The following is a 20,687-nucleotide window of genomic DNA, read 5'->3' on the forward strand; positions in this document are numbered from 1 at the left end:
TGAAGAAGAAGGTAGAAGTTTTCAGCTCTAAATGAAAGTTCAGTGTTTAACCCCTTACTGCCTGAATTTATTTACAATTATATAAGAAAATTAATTATTTGTGTTTTTGCATTCAAGCAGATGCTAAATGAAGTGGAGATTGTTAATTTGAATATAACATAGCATAGACTAGTACAATATAATAGTATAATGAAATATATATGTACATACGGATAGAATATATATATATTTATTTATGTATGTATGCATCTATGTATATATAATGTATACATAGAATATGCATCAACCAGCATCAGTGGGATACAGAGGCCACCTCAGATGCATCAAGACCAGAAGAGGTTTGAGGCGAATTCGCGACAACAGGCAACAAGTGTTTAAGGCCAACAAATGCTGCTAGCAGATTATCTTCTTAGCTTTATTTGCAGTGTAGCAGATTTAAAAACACAATTACACAGCTTAACAAAAAGATGAAAAGCCAATCAAAGTCAAGTAATGATAATGATATTGAATTCTATGATTAATTTTATGTATATAGCACACGCTAAAATACAGCGAAATCAAAACAATCTTCGTCGAGTGTTAAAACTGAGCAGATTTAACGCATCGAGGGGCAGTGATGAGTTTAACTTGACACTCGGGATTATGACAAGTGAGGAGAAAGGGATGGGGTGACCATTGGTTATGATATGTATGATGCCTTTTTTGTGATTTTTCTTATTGGCTGGCATCAGGGTCGCCCCCAGAAATTGTTCACAGGGGGGGGCCAGATAGGGCCAGTGAAAACCCTGGGGTGGCACACCAAAACCAAAACCAATAACCGAATTTCAAGAAGAAAAGCTGTTGTAAGTATTGAGGCTAGTCAAGATCAATGTCAATATGACAGTTAAGGAATCATGTACTCATATACTTTCTAATTTTACAGTTAATGTTACTTAGATGTACATGGACTAATACAGTACAAGCCTGTTTTATTAAGTGTTGGTTTATTTATGAGTTAGGAAATTCATTGTTCTAATAAGGTAGTTGTATTATACAGCTTTACTATTAGGGAGTACATTCATTTAATGAACTAAACAGTTACAGGGGACAAGTCTACTCAAGTTTAAAAGCACCACACAGAGGCCTGATTATTTTCAATACAGCTTTATTCTGCTGTAAACATGTAACAGACTATGTCCACAAAACAAAGCATTGTCTTTGACAATAGACATTTTACCATAGCTCTGAGAGTATTCTAGTCATGTGTGCGCACTGTACCGGTCTTTCTTGAAGCCTCATCTTCTGTCCCCTTGAAGAGTACGAGGGAAAAATTTGAGATGCTGCTGTTTGGGCCCTCTGATCTTGCCTGGGAAATATCTGTGATGAAAATGAAGAAAATAAGTTGCTCTGAATTTAAAATAGCAGCAGCAAAAACAACAGTAATAACATGAGTAGCTGTCCATAGTAATCCCAGATTACAGTTGTATTATGGACCCCTAGTCAGTTCTGTTCTGATTGTTCAAACTCATCTACCTGTAAACATGAATAAGAAGCTTTCTGTTGTTGCACCAGGATTCATAACTCAGTGTTGACACCTTGTTACCACGCGTTTATCCAGATAAAGTTACTCTCTTGCCATTCATTTCCTCATGAGGGACCCTGTTCTCAGCTCACCTGTTGGTCCAGCAGTAGGATGAACAGCTGTGTCCTGTCTGGCCTGCTGCCTTACTTCTTCCCTGTTCTCTTCTTCCCCTGAACCTGCTCCTCTGCACTACCCTGCTCTGTCTCTGTCCCCGTCTGTTCATGGGTTTGCTCGGCGGTGTTATCTTGGCCTGCATCATCACACATATGGAAGAGATGTCCGTAGAGTTTCTCTTCATTGTCTGCAACTTGCCCTATCATCACGGCACAGGTACTGGTGATCCGACGCTAGCGGCCCTTCACACAAGCTAATGAGATGCTCAGTAAGGGAGAGCAGCCAGCAGGAGGTTCAGCACAGACACAGTTTACCAAACACACACTATTTGTTCTAAAAATAAGTACTGTTTGACTTACTTACCTGTTGGTAGTCTGGTTGTCTCAACAGCTGCCGTTGAAAATGACTTTATCGGAGCTAGGCACTGGACCAGGTAGAACCCAAAAGCAGGACACAGGAAACTCTCAGACAGGTGAACACTTTAATAAGGTCAGACAGGCAAACAATACCTACAGACATGGGCAATGACAAAATACAAAGGTCACAAAAGATTCCAAAGGCTTGGCAAGATAACAATTGGCAACTTGAACGCTCGACGAGACAAGACAATCTGGCACAGGACACAGGGAGACGCAGATAATATATACACGAGGTAATGGGGAACAGGTGGAAACAATCAGGGCGGGGTGCACAATCACAAAGGCGGGAAACACACAAGGGCAGGAAGTCAACGAGAGGAGAGTTTAGATTTCAAAATAAAACAGGAAGTGAGAGATGAGACTAAACACAAGTGAACACAGACAACTTAAACACGACGAGACATAACAGTACCCCCCCTTCTAGGGCCGGCTCCTGACAGCCCAGGGGTGTCAGGGTGGCTTCTAAAAAAGTCATCAATGAGGCTCTGGTCCATGATGTGACTGGCTGGGACCCAGGACCTCTCCTCCGGACCGTAGCCTTCCCAGTCCACGAGGAACTGACAACCTTGACCCCTTCTACGGACAGCCAACAGTTTCCTGACTGTATACACAGGACCCCCGTCGATCATCCGGGGTGGTGGAGGCGGTTTGGAAGGTGGTACCAAGGAACTCTCTTTGACGGGCTTAATCTTGCTGACGTGGAATGTGGGGTGTACTTTGAGGGACCTAGGTAAACGTAGGCAGACAGAGACAGGGTTAATGATTTTGTCAAGAGCAAAGGGTCCTACATACCTCGGAGCAAGCCATAAACACAATAACCATAAACACAATGAAAAGGTGAAAATCCAGTTACAGTGGTGGGGAGGGTGTTGTGCGCATATTCCACCCAGGTCAGGTGGTCACTCCAGGTGGTCTGATTCTGGGAAACCAGACAGCGCAAACATGTCTCCAACTCCTGGTTCAAACGTTCAGTCTGACCGTTTGACTGGGGATGGTACCCGGATGACAGATTGAGTGTGGCCCCTAATAGGTGGCAGAATTCCTTCCAGAAGCCGGCCACGAATTGAGGTCCTCGATCGGATACAATGTCTGAGGGTAACCCGTTAATTCTAAAAATGTTCTTCATCATTATCTCTGCCGTTTGTTTGGCAGACAGCAGCTTGGGCAGGGCGATAAAGTGGACCATTTTAGAAAAGTGATCCACCACTGTCAACACTGTATTGTTACCTTGAGAGGCGGGTAACCTGATGATGAAGTCCACACAGATGTGTGACCAAGGGCGTTGAGGAACCGGTAGTGGGTGCAGCAGGCCCATCTGTGCCTGCTCAGAAGTCTTGTTAGTAGCACACACCACACAGGCCGACACATACTCTACAACATCTTGGACCAAGGTTGGCCACCAGAAGCGCTGTTTAACCACGAAGGCCGTGCACTTGGCCCCTGGGTGACGTGAGCAGCGACGTATGAGCCCAGTGTATTACCCGCGAACGTAACTGTACCGGAACAAACAACCTATTTGCCGGACATCCGCTTGGTACAAGACCTTTGTCATTAGCCTGCTGCACATCAGTTTCTATCTGCCAGGACACCGCTCCTACCACACGGTTGAGTGGTAGGATGGGTTCGGGGTCTCTGGCAGTGGGTTCAGGATCAAACAACAGAGACAGGACGTCTGGCTTGGTATTCTGTGAACCCGGGCTATAAGACAGGGAAAACCTGAATCGGCTAAAAAACAAGGCCCACCTGGCTTGGCGTGAATTGAGTCTCTTTGCTCCCTTGATGTACTCCAAGTTTTTGTGGTCAGTCCAGATCAGAAAAGGCTGCTCTGCCCCTTCCAACCAGTGCCTCCACTCCTCCAACGCTGTCTTAACCGCCAGCAGCTCACGGTTTCCTGCGTCATAGTTCCGTTCCGCCTGAGACAGCTTCCGGGACAGATAGGCGCAGGGATGGACTCTGCCGTCCGTAGCTGACCACTGCGATAGCACCGCCCCAATCCCTTCATTGGAGGCATCCACCTCCACCACAAACTGTCGCTGTGAGTCGAACAAAAATTCCTGATGAATTTACAATAAAAATTCGCAAACCCAAGAAATTGTTGCACTTTTTTCCGAGATGTTGGAGTAGGCCAATTGGCCACCGCACTCACCTTCTCAGGGTCCATGCTAATCTGATTAGCGGAGATTACATACCCCAAAAAGGAGACGGCGGCTGCATGGAAGTCACATTTCTCTGCTTTAACGAAGAGTTTGTGTTGCAGCAGACATTCCAACACCCGCCTGACATGGACCTGGTGAGCGTCTAGGTCTGGAGAGAAAAGCAAAATATCATCAAGATAGACAAAAACAAAATCGTTCAAAAAGTCCCTCAAGACCTCATTGACGAAAGCCTGGAATACTGCCGGAGCGTTTGTTAGTCCAAATGGCATCACCAGGTATTCGTATCTGTCGAAGCAGAATCCCGCTCCAGCAGGGGAAGAGGATGGCCGAATAATCCCAGCCTTCAGGGACGAGGAAATGTAGTCCTCCATGGCTTTTCTTTCTGGCCCAGAAATAGAATACAATCTCCCCTTGGGGATGGGCGCGCCAGGCAACAAATCAATGGCGCAATCAAATGTCCTGTGGAGAGGCAGGGATGTGGCCCGCGGTTAAACACCTCCTTTAGGTCCCTGTAGCACTCAGGGACCCTAGAGAGGTCGGGGTAATCAGACACTTCCAGCCCTGCAATCAAAATTTACATGACAACCATTACACTGCTCCCCCCAGCCCTTGACCCGTCCTGACCTCCAGTCGATTTGAGGGTTGTGTTTCTGTAGCCACGGGTAGCCAAGAACCAAGGGGTGCTGAGCAGAGTTAAACAAATGGAAGTGTATTCTGTGTGTTCAGGGTCTATGGTCACTTGAACAGGTCCAGTTCGGTACGTGACTCGGCAAATCAGTCGACCATCCAGAGCTCGGGCATTTACTGGTTGGGCCAGGGGGATAGTCCTCACCCGGAGCTCTGTGGCCAAGGCCCAATCCATAAGACTCTCGTCTGCCCCCGAGTCAATAAGAGCTTCCTGCTCTCTGGGTGTCTTACCTGTCTGGCACTCTGATTTTAGGCCTCTGAGCTGGTCAGTGTATCAGTAGGCAGGGTGATAGCACTACAAAATGGTTGTTGGTATCCAAAAAATGAGCAACGATGGCAAGGTCAACGGTATGGCCATGCTTATAGATGGGTTCTTTTACATGCTTGGCATTGGCAATAAGAGGCAGTTCGGGAGGTTGAGGAAGTCAGTGGCCAGTGAGCACTTGGGGGCAGCCACATGGACATTACGGGCCGCAGGCTTGTGATGAAAAATCTGATACAGAGGTTGAGAGAAAAAACAACCAAAGCCTTTTTAGTCATTATCAGTTCTGTTTTCAGGAAATAAAGTTTCATTTGTGTCTAATTACATAGTTTCATTAAGCTGTAATTATTCCCTAATTTTCTAATTGAACAGGAACTGGAAGTGGCTGTCTTAAAAAACAATGTTTATTATTATTATGTCGACCCTATCAGTATCAGTATACTAGTGTGTTGCCCTGGTTACCAACCATACCGATTGTTGGCCTTTACAAACGAAATGATACTGAAGCTCTTTAAGTCTTTGATGTCAATGTATTTTGTGAGCTGATGGCTTCTCCACGCTGCATAAACCATGCCTCATTCTCATACCATACAATCATCAGCAATGTTTTATTGAGGACACAAAACATGCTGTATGCCATGTGGATCTGTGCATATATTCACGCAGATTGTTTTTCTGTAAATCATCACCACAAAGCAAAGAGCACAGCCCGTTTGATTTATGCCTCTGGGGTTACGTTTCAGACCTTTTTCAAGGACGCCTGCGAAAACAGTTGTGTAGTGAAAGGCCAAATACACTTATATGGTATGATATGATAAGAGGAACTGCTCCAAGAGCACCTGTGAAAGATAAATTATGCAAGATGAATAACCCTGCTGTCTCTTCAGTGTATCATATTGAAGGTGAGGTCTTTATTATACTTTCATGAACTAAATAATAATTTAAAACTTGATTTTATTTGAAGTTCAGCGTTAGAAAGTAAAAACTGGGTTTCGTGCTTGTTGGACTTGTTTTTTTTCTTCAGTTTGATGAAAAATATTTATTGTGGACTATATTGTCTATGAATGTGCATATTCTTTGAGGCCTCCTTTGCCTCAGTAGTGGTAGGTTACTGTCTGTGAAGCGCATATGCCAGATGTCTGCAAACCAAATTGCATTTTATGGCATCAATTACATTATCTGGCTGCAATAAAAGCAATGTGTCAAACCACATTTGTTCAATACTGTAGCACGAATACCAGGACAAACTGCATACACTACCGCGTATTTGAGCATTGCACCGATATGTGATAGTTTAATATCCCACTCCAAAAACATGGGCTTTAACAGCCTCCTCTCCTCTTCAGCCACACAAGCATTAGTACGGTTGCTGCAGTTGCTGTTTCATTACATGTGTATGTCGGTGTTGGATGGGGTTGAGGTCAGAGCCCTGTGCAGGCCAAACAACTTCATTCACACCAAACTGGGGAAACCATTTCTTTGGGTTGGTTTGAAACAGGAAGGGCCTTCTGCAAGCCACAAAGTTGGATCCACAAAATATCATTGTGCTGTAGTGTTAATGCTGCACAAACTGTTTTTGGCCACTTGGAGGCAGCACGTTAGCAAAGCATGCAGCATATTAGCAAACAGTTGAGCTGTTCACACATCCATCTGATATTCAGCAACATTAGAATTCATGTTCAGAGATGTTTGTGTCCATATAATGAATGCAAGTCCTCTCCACTCTCCTTCATCTTGGTTTTGCTCTCCACCAACTCCTGAGGGAAATATCTGGCTCCTTAGCAGCAGAATGATCCACTATGATTACAAGCTAGGCCTTAAGTGTCTCTTTCTGCTGTTCGAGCTGAGCAGGTAGTGTAAAGTGTAGAGTCTATATGAACTTAACTGCTGCTGCTGCAGCTGAAAATAACTCAGCCAAAACAGGAAAGCCAGAAAACGGTGACTGAAAGAGGCTGTAATGCTTCATACAGCTGAATTGGGTTTTAAGAGTAACTCTTCCTATATTCATTCATTTTTTCTTACTTACTAATATGAAAATATTGATTAGTGCAGCTTTTTTTTTTAGATTTAGAGCTCTGTATTATGACTACCTACTGAAAAATAGTCTGTCAGTGCTACAGTCAGTGTCACAACCTTAATTTACTGAGCCCTCTGTTGGTGACACAGTTAGGGGCAATAGCTGTTTTTTATAGCTGGAGGGGAACACCTGCCTGTTTAGCTGCTGCCGCTCTGCATGTCAGCTGAAGCACAAACTCTGCAGTCGAAACTCTGCATTTTCTGTTACGGTCTGTGACAGTGATCATTTGATACATGGCTGTATTGACCAAATTATGGAGTGTTTTGTCTCTCAAATTGCCTCTTGTTTACTTTTCAGGTAAAAAAAAGATAATAGCTCTGATTCAGTTCCTCTTCAAAGGATTTAAATGGCTCCCTCTGCCTTTTTTCTTGCCCATACACCCACTTGTTTTGTTTTTTTTCAGTTTCTGCAGTTCAGGTTGTGCTAGAGACAAATACATGCATATACGTAGCCCCTCTTCCAGCATTTGCTATAAACAACAAATAATGGATGAAAATGTTTGAACAGATTTTGCTAGTACGCTAGAGAGCCTGGTATAACGCTTGGTATAGATATTGATGAGCACTTCTCAGACTAAAGGATGACAACTGCGACGTCTTCATGCAGGTTTGTCCTTCATATCACCTATTATAAAAGCATATAACTGAAATAATTAATATAATCAAATTAGATAAGACAGAGTTAAGATCCGATAATGGAACAGGATCAACCTTATTTCTATATCAACTATGGCTCACATTATTAGTATGTGAACTGGGTTGCTTGAAGTGATGCACAGGCCGATAATAATCACCAGACTCTGCCGATCCCCTAAGTTTTATTGAGCTTTATCGCTTCATCCAACTTTACAGCTTCATTTCTTAGCTGATTTTTGTCATCGAAAAAGTTTGAAGACCCTGCTGTCTCGTACCTGCTCTGCACCAGACGGCAGACAGACAAAGTTAATGACTAGCTGGTGAACATAGAGGAGCACAGAGCTAAAAGCAGAGTTTACAATTTGGCCAGAAACAAAACTCCAAATAAATGACAATATTTTTCTGTACCTGTTTGACATATGATTGCCTTTGAAGCAGCTTCTTGGCAGTGTTGTCCACCTGCAGATTTAAGGCGTTTATCATGTCAGTTGATTCTGTGCTTTAGTTCCCACCTTCCAAAAAAAGCTACACCAGTGGCACTTCTGAGTCTCTGCAGCCGAAGAGCAGCTGCCCGCTTTGAATAAAGGTGTCTGTAGCCAGCTGATGCCAGCAGAGGTTTGTAGACCAAACATGTTGCAATAAATTGTAAACAGGGGCTTTGACCGCATCCCTGTTGCTATGGTTACTCGTTTTACATACTGGCTGATGCTAGCGTTCATTTAGAGCAGACAGTTTCACTGGAATTACTGAGTGGGTGTCTGTGATCAATAGAAATTGACACCATGCAGCCAATCAGAATCAAATATTCAAATCGACTCCTAATTCCTGATAATTAATATTACTAATTCTCCCTTACTTCCTGAAGCATATTCAAGAGAATTCATTCTAGTCCTTCGGATAATGTGCCAACCAAGGCAACTGATCCCAGCAATATTTTCAGACCCAGTAAACTGACCAACTCTGGATGGCAAGGTCATCTTGATTTTATTGACATCCTTGTGATCTTTCCAGAATTCACAGACATCACTTGAAATCTATTTGTTTCTTATGTTTACACTGTGGGCCATGCCTGGCTTTCCCTGATAAAATCCATATTAATAAAGAGCATCTTTGGCCTCTACATTAAGTTCAGACACGTATTCAATCCAACCTGGCCAGAAAATTACTTTGTTTCTGTTATTTGCCATTTGGCAGAATGATTTACTGCCATTATTTAGTCAATTCACAGTTCAATCAAAGATTATACATGGATTACTATTGTGGTTTTGGTTCTTACAGTCAATGTTCCCACACTGAAGAGCATCAGTTGATTTATCGATATTACTCAGGCTCTTATCAGTCAGTGAATTGAAATGTCAGAAGTCATCTTCTGCAAGCCTTGACTAATCTAATTTTCATCTTTGCTCCTGGTTATCAATGATAATGGATCCACTCAGATAGACTGTCAACATTTATATTGTATCCAGATGATCCAGAACATTTCAGTTTATTGACCTTCAGACTCCTGTCTTCTTTTTAAACAAAAGTTCTAGAGAATGAGTTGAAGCTTGTTAATCCAGCACACAAGTTGAGTCCCTGCAGCACCTCTTGCACATATGGGCAGCTAATAACTGCGATGATCTCATCACGGCCAAATGTCAATTACTATTTAATGCGATGGTGATGACTTCATGATCATCATGAGTTAAGAACAGGATTGTAAATTAATCTGGAGAACAGCATCTGCCAAAATACCACGAATATACTACACACTAAATGGCCGAAATGATATATTTAAGTAAATTGAAAGGAGACAATTTCGAGCCGCGATAAACATATAACAGGACGAAGACTTTCGAGGGAGGTTTCTAACTAATGAATAAAAACAGCAGGTGGTTTAAAAAAGGCATAGATAGCTGCTTTATTGGTGCACTTTGAGAAAACAGACTGGGGATAAGAGAGGCGTTATATATTTATCACACAATATGGGGGACAGCTATATGAGTACGGAATTTAATAAAAACCACCATTCTGCATACCACTTAAAAATATAATAGTCTTTGAGGAGACAATGGATATGAAGTAAGGTCAGTCGCTCTTAACAGGATAATGATGCAGCCTGAATAATAAAACTTAGTCTATTTTTAACATTTTGGACATCAAAGTGTTGACAAAGCAGATCAGTGGTGCGCTGTGTTTGGGGTGATGTCGGTCGAATTCTGTTTCAAAAGGGGAATAAAACCGTCTAATATATTATGTATGTATGGATGCTTCAGAAAGGATATTGCTTGCGCCTATAACCTTTACTGTCATAAAGAGAGGACAAGACTTTAAGACTGTATCCATTGAGGGCTAAATGTCAATGAATTTCAGCCATTCAGACTGTGAGATATATTGTTTTGTAGAGCTCCTTCAGTGACACGGGTCAGCTTTTGAGTAAGTGCACTTTCTACTATACCTTCCCATTGAGACAAGCGATGAGGAGTGCAGGGACAGACAGTGCTTTGTTTTTGCTAAGAACAAACTCAATAAAGAAAAACTGAAAACTGAACCTCTTAGGTAGGCAGGTAAAATCAAACATCTCCGTGGTCGGCTGAAAATGTCACCACAGCCTGCTGAGAGCCGCAGGTGTGTGCGCAGGGCGGTACACACACACACACACACACACACACTGCTGCAAGAGTGGTTTCACATCACACTGTGGTTTAAATTTCCCGAAAGAGTGCATTGAAATGTACGTCTACTCCAAATCTCCTGGGCATTTAGTTTGGCTTCAAACATGTACAAACACTGATTTGGTTTATGTTGACAAATGGCGTGCTCCCACATATTTGCTTTTTCTGATTATTTGCGGTACAAGTACTGCAAAAAAGATCGCATCACATCACCCTTCTCTTCAGTTGTGGTGGTTTTGTTGGTGAAATGTACAGCTCTTCTTCCTTTGAGTGAAAATATAGAAGTGACAGGAAGTCATTCTGATGGAGAGCAGCAGCTCTCAGCGTCCTTTTTTTTTAGTGCACATATTCAGATTTAATTGCCATATGTGCCATAATGTATATAAACACTGAGCACAGACTTCTGCAATGTTTCCCATGACGGCTTGACTGAATTTTTTCATGATCATACAAGTAAGAAATATCCAGCCATAGTATATATCCACAAAGATCTACCAGACCGACGTTTTTTTTTAAGAACTGATTTATTATTTACCATGGCAGTAGTAGCTTTAATTATGGTTTGTTTGCTTTAATTGCAACATAGGCACAGACGAGCTTGTCTTCTTCCTATAATGACTTGGCAAACGAGATGCTAAAAGGCGTGCAGTGTTTTCATTTAAACTGAGGTTGCTGTAATTTGAAATGCTGATGCTGCATGTTAAAGGTGCAGTATGTAGGATTTCGGGGGATCTATTAGCAGAAACACAATCTGATATTCATAATCCTAATGTTACCAGTAGAATGAGACCTTTATACCTACATATGGGGTGGATCTTCTTCCATGGAGTCCGCCATGCTGCACAGCCAGGTTTCTGCAGTAGCCAAGAACAGACAAACAGGGCCTTGTGTGTTTTTATTGAAGTGGCAGCTTGACTTTGGTGGTAAAAGACGAAGAAGATGCAAGAAGAGGAATAAAATTTTGTGTTGTGAGAGGTTTTAGAATCCAGATTTCAACATATGGAGGATTATATGTCTTATTTAGCAAAAGAAAAGAAGAAGCCAGGGAGCATAAATCCAGGTCTCGGCTTTGAAAGGGAGGGGTGAGCCAAGGGTTATTCAGTTGGTTGCAATCTGCAGCCTTAACGCTAGATGCCACTAAATCCTGCACACTGCACCTTTAAGGATGCGTTTAAACATCTGCATGTTACCTAATTCCACTAAATTCTACCAAGGACACGTAACTCTACCCTCATGTAAGTATTCCTGAGTATTTCCAAATGAAGTTCTTTTTGAGCAGCCTTCATAGAATATTGTATGCTTATATTTAGGCTTTAGTTTTTTATTATTTTTTATTTTGTTATTTTATCAGCACTAGCGATGTTTGGCTAGTGCTGACATGTTTGCCCTTACATGCAGATATGATTACCAGCAGGGCAAAGCAGGTAACTTCAAAACTCCACAGAAGCTTTAGGCTTTGCAATTTTTCAAGTTTGTCTTCAAGCAACACCCAACTGGACCGATCAGCCTAAGAGCTGATGCTTGTAACCTGAACAACCTCCGCAGACGCAGTGATTCAAAAGTTTTGAAAATCCTGTTTTATTGAATGTTTTACCGTCAGTGACTGCTGACTCCTCATTCCTCTCAACCTACCGGTGGGGGCCGCAAGTCATCGGCAACTGCTTCTGTTTGACACCACAGAGCAAAAAGCATTCAGTGAGGCTATAAACAAGCCTCACCACTCAGCACATGGTCAACACCGGCATTCGTAGAAAAGTTTGGTCTCATTTTGAATTGAAGGTTGTGCAGATTAAGTCCACCACCAAAGCTATGCACAATATGACATAAATAAATCCCTGTTTTCTGTCATCTTCACAACCACCCTGACTGTATGCTTTTTACCATACACCAGAAGGACCAAAGGTGTAATTAAAAAGATAAAACAATAAAAACAGGTCAGTAAATATCTTGTAAAGCCATCAGTGGTTAGAGGTGTAGCTTAGGTCATGGTTGGGTGCTGGAGAACAACAAAAAATGTGTTTGTCATGAGGCACATCTGGAACAGGGTTCTTTTGTCAAATTCTAGTCTCCTTCTTTATTTTAGTTTTGTATATATATATATTTATATATATATTTCATTTTCCTCCAGCAGTGTGTTTTGAACGAATGTCCACCACAGCACAGTTTTACAGCACACAAAGGCCCCAAAAGCAGGTTAATCCAGCCATGCATGCAGGGTAACACATGAGCATGGGGTGCAGTGGTGGAATACAAAGGGTGCCAGCTGTGTGTAGGGAGGAATTTATGGGGGGGAGGGCAGTGTTGAGATGCATTTATGGTGAAACAGCCTCATACCCTTTTCCATTGCACATTCTCCACTGGAAGGACACCCAAGAGCAAACTTAGTGATGTTTTATCTACCATAGGAGCATCCAAGAGGGTACTTTTGCTAAGTGTGGCTTTGTAACATGGGAGGTGGATCACTTTATTTTACTGACATAGAAAAAAGTGCAATAACTTCCATTTTATACCTTAAAACATATAACACAAACATAATAAAATAGTGAAAATGCTGCTTTAGCAACATTAAAAACTCAATTCCTCACACCTTTTCTGACAGAAAACACACACATCCACACCCCCCCCTAATAATTTTGGTACAGTCCATAATGTTTCCAAGTTATACAGCAGCATTTTAATATAAACTTTTATTTTAAACTCCAGCAGTGTTGCAATATTCCTATAAACTACTGTAATTAGAGTTTAGTTAGCTGCAATATTTTAGATTAATTATAATTTATTTTGGTCGTTTGCTGTTGAGTGTTGTTGAATGTCCCCCTCTCTCTCTGCCTCCCCCCCTCTCTCTCACCCTTTCTTTCCATCTCACCAGGTTCATCTGTGTCTGGAGGGGGACGGAGCTGAGGCGCAGTCATCCTCCTCCTCCTCTGTGGATCCTTCATCTCTCTCTCTCTCTCCTCTACCTGCGCGATAACAACTTTTTTTGCATTCGCTATTTTCTTTTTTATTCGCCCCATTTGCGCTGTTTTGCGTCGTCATCTCCAACCATGAGCACAGAGAGAGCGCGTTTTAAAGAGCGGGCTGCAGACCAGCAGCGACGAGGTGAGGTTTATTTCTGTTGTAAATATTTCAAACAAAAGTTCTAGTCTACTGAGGGTGTGGAGTTAGTTTAAAGCAATTCTGCATGTTATCTTTGGATTTACATCTTTATTGTATTTCACAATGCATAACTGACATGTAATCAACCTTAAACTCATCTAAAATGTCTTAAGAAACATTTTACATGCATTTTTTAAGGTAGCAATTACAATGCCATCATATCTCCCTGTTAGATCACAGGCATGTTCTAATTTCCACAGAAATATTAGACAAGCTTTATGTTAAAGTGGCCAAAGGTTAATTCCAACAGTTGCCAGCTCACACTGGATCAGTCTCATAACCTTGGACTTGAAAGGGTGATGCATGAGATTGGGAAACATAATTAACCTTCTGGAAGACGTCATTAGCATCCATTAGTGCAGCGTATATAATGCTAATTATCCTCGACACTCAGCAGTTGATGAGAAAGATTTGATCCATATTAGTGTGGCAGTAAAAGCAATTGGCCTCAACCAGCACCCCTCATCGGGTGCAATACTGTGAAGCAAAAATCTCTGGATGTCTGAATAACTGTGTACTCAGACAATAGTTTCTACTTTTTCAATATAGAAAAATTAAAGTCAAATGATAATAATAACGATAATAATACAAATATATTTTTTCCTCACCGATGTATAGTCAAATCAATCAGTGTATAGCAGATGCCCGCTAAATAAACACACTGGAAGTGCATTTCATAAATGAATAATGCATTTCTGCACCAGATGGTCCCGACATTATCAGGTTAACATGTTTGTGCCCTGAAAATGAAAATGCTCGTCTCCTGTATTCACCCCCCCCCCCAAAAAAAATGAAGGCTTTGTTGTTGTTTAAGACATTAAGGATGCCAGATTTCACCCGTCTGTCATCTCAGAGGTAATAGGGCTGAAACAATTAGCCAATGAATCAAAAAGCCCACATTCTCTTATTTCAGCTTCTCAGATATGAAGGTTTGCTGACTCTTATGTTACTGTAAACTTCCGATCATCAGGTTTTGGAGTTACTGTCAGATAAAAAGAGGAATATGAAGATACCAGCTTGGTACCTTTAAATTTAAATGGGAATTCTTCTTATTTTCTGTCAGTTTATAGACAAAACAATGAATCAAGACAATAATTGGCATGTTAATCTGTAATGGAAATAATTAGCTGCCACCCCAGTGGTATGTATTTGATATCACACATCTATTTCAAATATCCTCCATTTTAAGTTCAAGTTCAAGTTTCTTTATTGTCGTTATGCAGGCATAACGAAATTTTGCATATTTTAATCATGCTAGAGTAAAATATTTCAATCTCTTAAAGCCCTTAGCTTAGACATTATTAGCTCTCAAGTTCTGGGAACACGTGAATCACTGAGTTTTCGTTTAAATGTGTGATTTATGTGAAGAGAAGGAACGTTAGACTGAAGTTTGAGCCCAATATGAATCACCAGAGAGTGAATCAGTTCAAATGGGATAGCACTTCTTGTTTCATCTATTGTCATTTTTCCTTTCATAGCAGGCCTCCAGTGTTGAACAAACCCAGATATCAGTGCAGGATGTGTTGACATCTCCGGTTGTTCCTCCAGTTTTCCTTTGTGAAATGGAGCTCCTTTTGCTGGGCTCCCCTTCCAACGCATCTGCACTGTTCCACAATACCAGCATCCCACTAAATGCCACTGGGAATTACACCAACAACCAATTCACTGAAGTCAACCTCATCGAAATCCTGGGTCCAAAACGATCTCCCTTCTTCCACCCTGTGACCAGTATTTACCTTCTCATCTTCCTCACCGGCTTGTCTGGAAACCTGCTCACATGTGCAGTGATAGCAAAGCACAAGAAGATGCGAAACCCCACCAACCTCTACCTGCTGAGCCTGGCTGTGTCGGACGTCCTCGTGCTTTTGTTCGGGATGCCCCTGGAGATTTACGACCTGTGGCAGAACTACCCGTTCCTCTTTGGCGAGGGTGGCTGCTACTTCAAGACCTTCCTCTTCGAGACGGTCTGCTTCGCCTCAATCCTCAACGTCACAGCTCTGAGCGTGGAGCGGTATATAGCTGTGGTGCACCCGCTCAAAACGCGCTACCTGTCAACCAACCAGCATGCCAAGCGGGTCATCACTATCGTGTGGGTGGTGTCCATGATCTGCGCCATCCCCAACACCTCACTGCACGGCATCTTCTACCTGCCAGAGAGGAAGGAGGAGTCGGCCATATGCACTGTGGTGAAGCCCCTGTGGATATACAACATGGTCATGCAGATCACCACTGTGTGCTTCTACTTTGTGCCCATGGCTGTGATTAGCGTGCTGTACCTGTTGATGGGGCTTCATTTGGGTAGAGAAAGGCGGCAGCCCAGAGGGAGCCTGGGAAAGAACTGCAGCAGCAATAACCAGAGGAAGATTAGTGTGAACGGGCGCAGGAGGCAGGTTAACAAGATGCTCTGTAAGTTAATTTTTCTGTACATCTGCTTTCAGTAAATTTGCGTTACTGTCATAGGCCAAGGTATGAAAGCATATCCCCTCTAATATGTGCTATCAATGCCAGGACGTGTTCCCCGACACAAAACGAGGGCCAAACACGAGTAATTGTCAATTCTTTGTATGGATCATTTGTATTCTGAGGGGCATCTTTTTGTGTCATGTCTTCTAAGCTTTAGGGCTACATGACAATTCAGTCACGCACACATGCAGCTCTTACAGTATGCAGTTCACCTACCCCACTGTGAGACCATTTTGCTCTAAATTCCTGTATTTGATTTGCTCCTTTCTTCCCTTTCAGTCAATTTTGTGTGAGGACTCTAGACGGATGCATCCATTGTTTGAAAATGACTCCACCACATGTAACAAAATAATATATGACAAATGGTTTTGAATTGCTAAATGAGTCATCTCAAAGGTCCTGATATTTCTGAATCACCAAATACCTGCAAAATTACTGACAGCCACTTAGCCTTAGATAATCAGTGAATGCTAACATGCTAAGCTAAGATGATGAACATGGTAACAAATATACCTGCTAAACCTCAGCATTCTTGTTTTCTCTGATCTTTATGCTGCTTGTTTAATCACAAATATTCAATGTTGTAGTGAAATACTCAATTGAAATCAACTTTTTGGGTGCTTTAAGAGGTTTTATTATGAACAGGCATGTTTTGCAGGTACACAGATAGATGTAATAATCTATTAATATTAAGATATGTCAAGTTTTTACCAAAGCGTAGCATTTTGTCTCTTGTCACTTGTGTGCGGGTGAGTCAGTACAAACTCAGCCAAAATTTCGTCAGACCCTCAGAAATGTATTTAAAGGCAGAGGTTATAACATTGGAGGAAATACAAAGAGTTACTAGATTTTGAAAGTATCCAACCGAAAATATCCCACTCCCTCAGTTCAGGCTTTCCTCCAATGTTACTCCCCCACAACACATGAACACGCTGCCTGACTAACGTTGGAAGACAAGGCCACAACAGTGATGAGAAGACCGGCCTTTGCCTCTGTCGGGTCCCTCGTTCATTCCCTACACAATTGCTGACTGACACCATCTCTTAATTTTCCAGTCTAACAAATAAACAGCTCTTGTTAAATGCCACAATCAAAACTGTCGTCACAATTGTAACATTACCTTTAGCTCACTGGGCTCAGAGGCTGAGCTTCATGCTGTTAGCTCCCTAAATGACATTCTGTTAAGGTCAGCAGCCACTCTCTCTTGTTCTTCAGCTCAGTGGGTGTGTGGTTCATGCTGGTACCTCCAGACAGTCTGTCACTGAGCTGTAATTGAAATTTTGGCTGCGCTTTCTCTGCCGTTCTTGTGTGACGAGCTCATTAGCTTTAGCCTTGTGGAAGACTCCAGTCATGTGCAACGGGAACACGTGTGGTGTGCGCACAGGTAGACAGGCATGTAGGTAGACAGGCAGGTTGGCCATCCAATCATTTCATTCAGTCAAAATAAAATGACTGAACTAGTTTGTTATAATCCAGCTACCTTTTCTTTTTTTTCTTTTTTTTCAAGCTTTTTCATTTGTTAATTGCTGTCGGGTTATTAGGAGAATTTCAACCAATTTAACAAAAAGTGCCTCTAAAATGAGTTGCAGACCCTGCCTTTAAATTCTTGTAGAGATCCCAAAGCTTCCAAGAATACACATCAGGCTGAATGTTGAGGAAATGTATATAAGCTGATGCACGATTCATCTGAAGTCTTTCTTGGGTTTGAATATTTCCCTCAACAGCAATGAAGAGCTAATGCAAAATGAGCCAGAGTATGAATGTGGTTCTGTCAAACAGTGCGGAATAAGATTATGTTTCAGACTCTGTTGTTGGGAAAAGAGAGAAACTAAGTGCTGAATCTTTGCCACTCTCACATTTAAAAATATCTTGTCAGTGTGTGGAGTGCCACCAAGCACCCAACAAAGCTTGACGCCATATGTCCACCATCATAAAGAGCCAAACAGCCTGCCTCTTCAGTGAGAGCACGCTGAGAGCACGATGCATGTATTGTTAGGAGAACAATGCGAGAGTGCAGCATCCAAGTGATGTTAGCCTGGATTCCTGCACGTGTCCAGTTTTAGCACATCTTTTCACTCCTTCCATCAAAAATACGTAATAGATAAAAGAGACCAGCTATCAAGAAAAGTGTGTAACCAACAAAAAAAACTTTTTTTAACAGCCTTGTTGTCTCTTGCCTGATTCTCTAGCAATCGTGGTGGCAGTGTTCGGAGTCTGCTGGGCACCGTTCCACATTGAGCGTCTCCTGTGGAGTTCCATCAGCCAGTGGACTGATTTGATGCACAACATTTATCAGTACGTCCACATCTTGTCGGGCGTCTTCTTCTACCTCAGCTCAGCAGTCAACCCTATCATCTACAGCCTGCTCTCGACACGCTTCAGGGAGTGCTTTCGAGAACTCGTGTGCTCCCACACGGAGGATAACAGCTCTGTCAGAGACTCGCCGCCATTCCCTAAGATCTTACTGGATCCCTCTGTCTCAAGCTCGAGAGCTCAGGCTGACGGTGAGCACTCCAATGCTTTCATCCCCTTGCTGTCTCCCAACATGACACTGAGCATGGAACTCACATGTGCATGTAAAGAGACAGCCTGCAAGACCTCTGCATTCTGAGATTTGATTGGAATAAGCTAAAAACATGTGAATAACAATGAGTTTTATACCTTCTTGCCAATAGTTAGATGAGAAGATTGATAGACTCTCATATCTGTGAAATATGAAGCTATTGCCAGACGTTGGTTAAAGACAGGAAACGGGAGAAAAGGGAACCAAAGCTACCTACCAGCGCCCAAAGGTCCCATATTCTGCTCATTTTAAAGTTCATACCTATATTTGGAGGCCCTACTACAGTTCAAAAAACACAAATCTCTTCTCTTAGCAGACATGGCTGCTGCAGCTGTTTTATGACATCATAAGGGGAACAAAATCCAAACGATGCGTTTTCACAAACATTTACTGAAAGTTGGAGCAGTACTCATAGTTTGGCGGTCGTTAGGCACACCCGAGACACATATATGTGTTGAAAAGACATTAAAAAGGGCATTTTTCACAACATGGGACCTTTAAATGTCTACCAACACATAAACACATTTCATCATGTTTGTTTAATCCGTAGAAATCCAAAATGTAAATAACATTTATCAGACGTGAGAGTTGTATTGATCTTCTCGTCTAACTCTCGCCAAGAGAGTGAATAAGCCAATTTCCCAAAATGTCAAATTGCTCCTTTAAACTTATCACATGTCACTAAAGAGCTTGTATGTGAACTCTGATTTGGTTTGCTTTTTGTGACGACGGATAACATTGTGCAACAGTGCCTGCATATTCCACCTGCTGTCTTATTCTGTAACTGCTGTATGCCTTAGAGGATGCATCCAGAGTGAAAGTGGGACAATGAAACGTGATCTGAATGATAACGTGTTGTTCATTATTCTTTTTTTCTGTATTTTGTTAATTGATGTGTTGCTAAGCAGAAAAAAAACAGGTCAAATATTTCTCTGTGATTCTTTGGGACTTGTTAACCAAGACTCTAATGCTCTACTGTTAGCTTTTCCTAATGTTGTTTTGTCTCTTGTTGCACGACCAGCACATGATTTGATCGATGGGTTAACTTTTGTTCGCTGTAGTGGCAACGCTGAAAGTGGCTATTGTGCAATTTAAATTAATAAATGTTGGAGCTGTGCAGACAAAGCTACCAGTAGTATTATTTTCTGCCTTACCTGTGTTAAGTGCTGTTTGTTTTGTTAACTGAAATATGGATGTAGCATAATGGTGTGTGATTGTTACCGAAGGCTGCATAAGCTTCATTTGACATCTTATCCAAAATGCCTCAGCCTCAGCAAGAGCAGAGAATCAACATGTGGTATAATTTGCATGTTGGTACACTTTTATTGCAGTGTCAGTTACAATATTGCATGACCCAAATTATATTTTCTTCCCACCACACATAAGAATGAGCTTTAATCTGTGGGCTACAGCAACATTGCATTGCATGGTTGAATGCCAATTTCAGTATATTTCACCCGCAGCTGGACAAAGTGGATACAGTACATTTATTTTTTAGGCTGTATTGCCTTCACATTCCCTCGATATCACTCATTGCATCTAATGCTTCAAGAGTAAGCCACATTTTCAATATCTATTTCATTTTCATCACTCTGTCAGACAGGCAATCTAACATAAAAGGTAAAACATCAGCCTTTGTCTCACGAGAAACATTTTCATACGCTTGAATCTGTCATTTTCCTACCGCAGTCTGGCCAGCGTATTATTAATATTGATGTTAGAGGTCTGGACAAATTTTGAGTACATTTTTAGGGATTAAACAGCAATGAGGCACACAGGCAACCAAAAGCCTCTCTGTCCTAAATCACTTCTTGTTTGGAGCCAAAATATTTAGCATCTTAGTCACATGTAAGTGCATGATTGTTGACATTAATCAGCAGTTTCATACTTGTGGCAACAACAGTATTTAAATTAAAGTGATGCATATTCACATTTGCCAT

General features: G+C 41.9%; 1 protein-coding gene across 1 annotated transcript; it reads left to right on the plus strand.

Annotated features, from left to right (window-relative positions):
* The first annotated feature begins 15,205 nt into the window (after positions 1 to 15,205).
* On the plus strand, positions 15,206 to 18,795 carry nmur3 (neuromedin U receptor 3). The gene is made up of 2 exons (XM_070847295.1): positions 15,206 to 16,127; positions 18,374 to 18,795. The coding sequence occupies exons 1-2, from the start codon at positions 15,284 to 15,286 to the stop codon at positions 18,793 to 18,795; spliced, it is 1,266 nt and encodes a 421-aa protein (XP_070703396.1). The 5' UTR covers positions 15,206 to 15,283.
* Positions 18,796 to 20,687: the final 1,892 nt, after the last annotated feature.

The sequence above is a fragment of the Pempheris klunzingeri genome, chromosome 2, assembly GCF_042242105.1.
Source record: "Pempheris klunzingeri isolate RE-2024b chromosome 2, fPemKlu1.hap1, whole genome shotgun sequence".
Classification (NCBI taxonomy): domain Eukaryota; kingdom Metazoa; phylum Chordata; class Actinopteri; order Acropomatiformes; family Pempheridae; genus Pempheris; species Pempheris klunzingeri.